Source organism: Palaemon carinicauda, chromosome 3 (genome assembly GCF_036898095.1).
Source record: "Palaemon carinicauda isolate YSFRI2023 chromosome 3, ASM3689809v2, whole genome shotgun sequence".
NCBI classification, from domain to species: Eukaryota; Metazoa; Arthropoda; class Malacostraca; order Decapoda; family Palaemonidae; genus Palaemon; species Palaemon carinicauda.
In genome coordinates, this window is record NC_090727.1 from 124,469,896 (window position 1) to 124,475,211 (window position 5,316).

Consider the following 5,316-nt stretch of genomic DNA (forward strand, 5'->3'; position numbering starts at 1 on the left):
TTGAGGATTGGAAAGATTCCAAATATGCTTTAACATACTGTAAGCAATTGCCTGGCCATCGCGTTGGGATGTACGACACACCTGTCCAGGTTCAGGCTATCATGAATGTACTCCTACTGGCCCAGACAACCACTTGTAAGTTGACTACGCGTCAATTTTATATAATTTTCACATATACCCTGGTTTTCCCTATGTATAGCTCTCATTTGAAATGGGATCTCCAGGCTAACAGATCATATGTTCATTAAGCTGAAATTGTAATCTTTATGTCAGCTTATGAAGTTCGTGTAAGGTTGAAAGTTATTTGGAGGCAGTCAATATGCCCTTTAAAAATGAAGAAAAGTTGGGTTCAAATAAGACTCTCTGCAAGATCAAGTAATGGATTTATGTCTAAAGTAAAGATTTATTATTATTATTATTATCATCATTAATTATTATTATTAGCATTATTATCATTATTATTATTATTATTATTATTATTATTAATTATTATTATTATTATTATTATTATTAATAAAACCAATTATAAAAATCTGTGTTCTGTTTGTTTATAGTTTTCAGTTGCAGCAATAAGAATGAACGGTGATATTATCATTTGTTTCAGATGCAAGAGCCTGGACTAGTCAGGAAAATTCTGGAGGGAAGCTGTACATCGAAAAGAGTGGCACTTTTGCTAACGGTTATAAAAATGCGCATGTGGTTTGTCAGGCCAACCCCTTCGGACTGAAGTGAAGACATCTTGGAGCTCTTTATACGATAGCTTATGTGGTTTGTCAGGCCAACCCTTCGGACTGAAATGAAGACATCTTGGAGCTCTTTAATACAATAGCTTATGTGATTTGTCAGGCCAACCCCTTTTAACAGAAATGAATACATCTTGGGGCTCTTTAATACAATGGCTTATGTGATTTGTCATTCCGACCCCTTCGAACAGAAATGAAGACATCTTGTAGCTCTTTAATACAATAGCTTATGTGATTTGTCAGGCCGACCCTTTCGGACTGAAATGAAGACATCTTGGAGCTCTTGAATACAATAGCTTATGTGATTTGTCAGGCCAACCCCTTCGAACAGAAATGAAGACATCTTGGAGCTCTTTAACAGCAAAATGTTCCTGTACTTGGACAAAACATGATGCTGCTTTATCCTAGGTCCCACTTCCTCTCTTCTATCTTCCTGCCCAACCTCTTTAAATTTTGCTCACAGCGTAAATGCAACATTTCGCCCAAGTTGTACTTCAAGGCTGAATGGCCTCCCAGGTCCAAGTACTGGGTACATAGCCCAGTTTCTATTAATCATAAAGATTTTGACTTATATTTCACCATGCTTTACGCCTCAAAGCTAGTACAGTGGTAACGCATTTCACGCATTTGCCTAGCATTCGCACGACAACAGATCGATCCCAGCCTGGGACAGTGAGTTTAAGCTTTTTACGGGGGAGGTCATTGCTGTGTATGGGCACCACAACAGGGAGGTGTGTGGGGGTGGGGGGAAGGAGGCTTGGTTGGACTTACTAGGTTGACGTTCTGGTGTGTATCTCTTCAGATGATACTTGAACTGAAACTAGAGACCTTTACCGTAACATCTAAGACCTTTGGGAACTGAAACTAAGAGACCTTTGGGAACTGAAACTAAGAGACCTTTGGGAACTGAAACTAAGAGACCTTTGGGAACTGAAACTAAGAGACCTTTACCCTCAAATCTAAGACCTTTGGTGACGGATGCAAGGGGAGAAACTCCCCTTGCATTTGTCAGTAGGCTAACATTCCTTCTTGTAGTGTTGCCTTTACTCTTTGAGAACTTATGCATCTTAAATAACTGAATTTCTCTTTTTGTCACTAGTGTTTCTTATATCATGTATTCCTGCTTATAGTATTACCATTACACCGTATTACTAAACAACTGCGATGACTTGGATTCTATGATTAATGACTTATGCATCTTGAATCACTGGAGTTCTCTTTTTGTCACTATAGTCCATTTCTTTTAGCTAGTCATATTTGCACTGACTCGCAGCGGTGCCCTTTTAGCTCGGAAGAGTTTCCTGATCGCTGATTGGTTGGATAAGATAATTCTAACCAATCAGCGACCAGGAAACTTTTCCGAGCTAAAAGGGCACCATTGCGAGTCGGTGCAAATATGAAAATGGACTATAGTGTTACATCCTTTCCCCTCACTTTTCTTATATTATGGATTTTTCCTTTTTAATGAAACATATCTGTAACAACTACTGTTGCTAAACTCTTATAGTTTGATATTCTTCAGGTAAAAGGCAACTCATAAAATTGTTAATATTTCTGTGCGATGATGTATTCAACTCCTATGCATGGATTTTCTAAAGACAATGTATTAGTGGATCATATAAGCGAGTTTATACCTCTTTGGATGTTATAAAATCTCCTTAAAGCATAAGAAATTATTAACTCCTTTTCAGACTTATAATTATCCTCCGTTTGTGTTTCCCCACTGGTATAAAAAGGGTAAGTAGCCTATCCAGCTAATGAGCAAGGATAATAGAGTCCTTTCATTATACGTCATCAAACTTCCGGTCCGCCATCTTGGAGGACAAACAAAGACGCGTTCAGTGAATAGCTGTGGTTGAACTGTTGAATAGTTAGCCATCTCATCACATTCACATTCACACAATGCCCAGTTTTTGCGCTATTGTTGGCTGTTGGAATCGAGGACAAAGAAATGACAAGAGTTTCTACCGCATACTGGCAGTTATTCAGAATCAGGAAAAAGATACAGAAGAATTATCCAAGCGCAGACGTGACTTGTGGTTGACCAGAATATCACGGGCTGATCTACGTGAATCCTCACTACCCTACGCACGTATTTGTTCTGATCATTTCATATCAGGTCAGTCTCGGCTAGGCCCTAAAAGTATCATTATTCCTGTGTAAACATGCTGTATCCGATCGCATGGGTGACTTCACAAGTATCATCGTCAGTTCAGTGTGTAGTGTGTGTGGGGGAGGGGGCATCTCAATTTTTAAACATCAAAAGAGGCATCTCAGATTTTCAAAACAAAAATTAAAAGCGCCCATATTGTCTATATTAACAAAGGCTACTTACCTAGGTCTCTATTTCGTCAAGGTGCTCATGCCTATATATAATTAAGTGTATATTTATATTTATTTTAATTTGTGTATTAAATTGTGCAGACATACAGGCCTATGTGATGAATAAACATTGATTATAAATGATAATAATAATAATATCTGAAAGCTGTTTTAACCCGAAGGGGTCTTCAGATTATATATGAAACATCGAAAAAATAATTAAACTTGCGCATTTAATTGCAAGAAGGCTAAACGATCATCCAAGAGCATTACAATAGTGTTTGTCCATCATATGTTTATATGTATATAAGAATTTATAGCATTTGTAACCAAACACAAACACAATGGTTAGGCATGAACTGATAAAGATTTGACATTATAATTCAAAACTTTTACATACATTTTGACAATCAAAAATTATAATATACAAGGTTAGGCTAAATGATCAATATTAGCTTTATAATTATAAACACTCTCTTCATTGGCCCAGTGTTTATCTAATTTTGGACTTAAAAGCATTAAAGGGAAAAACAACAAATTCTGGAAGCAGATTATTCAATGGAAATAATCCTCAGTATTTTGACTGAATGAATTCTGCATCTGGTATGGATCTAGGCCATCAATCAGATCGAGTTTCTGCTTGTAAAAACGCTTATCATCACCCGACAATTGTTTGACAAAGTCGCTCTCATTGTCCATATTCGCTGTAGCAGCTTTGTATGTCCTCCAGCATGGCCGCCGGCGATTCTCAGTGACGTCATTGAAAGGACTCTATACCAGAATTTTTGAATAGATTGATCATCTTTCTATTCTTAGCTGGTTTAGGAGAAAGAGCCCGTGCTGGCATGTAGCCAGCTCAGTATTACCTTAAAAATAAACCCTCTTCTTGACTGTTACTTCATGAATATATTGTATGTTTTTTTTAAAGTGGACCGGATAGCAGTTTTGTGATGTATTGGCTCTAGTTCTATATAATATCAATAGCGAATGGGTAAAGTTCTACTTACAGCTAATGTATTGTAGTAATGTTGTACTTATCTATTCATCGTACTGACTTTATATGTGTACCTAGGCTTGTTATATCTTTTACCATTCACCCCTAGGTTATCTTTATTTGCATATTTTGTTTAGATTAGTTTACCATATATAAATAAATATATAAAACGAAGCATAGTAAATTCGAAGAAAACATGAACCCAATATAGAGGGTAAACTGATTTATTATGACATGTTGCACCAACGTGACCTTGATGGTCATTATTAAACGCCTTCTCTTGTCTTTGGTGTAAAACAGAAGAGAGTGTTGTTCGTAAATTCTGAATTATGATTTAATACTCTTTCAAAGCACCATACTCATGTTCTATAACAATTTTTTTTTATTATCAGTAAAAAAAAAAAAAAAAAAAACTGAATGATTGTCTACAAACGAACATTGCACACATATAGAGAAAAAAATAGCACTATTGTATTTCAGTTAATTGTATTATTGTATTTATATTTATTCCTCTTCATAGTTTGAGCTAAATTAATTCTTAGTATATCAAAGATAGAACTTCTTAATTCATAAAAGCAATTATGTCTATCTTGAGAGAGAGAGAGAGAGAGAGAGAGAGAGAGAGAGAGAGAGAGAGAGAGAGAGAGAGAGAGAGAGAGAGAGAGAGAGTTTTGCTCCTAAAATGAATTTAGTATCTTATCTTATAGTTATAGTTCTGACTCATATTTAGTTTAATCAGTATTAATTTTGCAAGACTTAAAAAATCCTACCAGAACAAACATCAGTAAAATAATCTTGAATTTGAACTTATCAAAATTGGAATAAAAAATCTAAAAGGTCGTTCAGTTATTCCAAGGAATATCAGCCTCAACTCTTTGGGATAATTTACTCTCGTTATGTGTGAAAATCAAAATATTTCTGCAGTGTGCTGCCATCTGTTGGTAGAAAAATCAACTCATAATTACTTGGCTTATTAAAGTTATAATTTGGCAGAGCAAATTATGATAGCCTTACTAGAATCCCACATTAATAAAAGATAACTTTACGAGTTATAATTTGTCAGAACAAATTATAATAGCCTTCAAAATAGGTAGGCTAACACTTAAACAACTTGCTAATTGTCACAACAGGCAATTTGGGAATTCTCGTATGAAATTTGTACCAGCCAAATATCAAACGACTGAGCCGGATGTAAATCCGGTTAGTTTAACCGGAACTCTAACCGGATTAGTATACTTTCTAACTGTCAGACATGAT

The 5,316-nt window shown here is 35.7% G+C and overlaps 1 protein-coding gene across 1 annotated transcript in view; it reads left to right on the plus strand.

Moving 5' to 3' along the window:
* The window catches only part of LOC137633955 (uncharacterized), a 16,402-nt gene extending 15,670 nt beyond the window's left edge, over window positions 1-732 (plus strand). The window contains exons 5-6 of the mRNA XM_068366212.1: window positions 1-135; window positions 605-732. The exon at window positions 1-135 is cut by the window's left edge and continues 57 nt beyond it. Coding sequence (XP_068222313.1) covers window positions 1-135; window positions 605-732 — 263 coding nt within the window. The remainder of the gene's footprint in view (window positions 136-604) is intronic.
* Window positions 733-5,316: the final 4,584 nt, after the last annotated feature.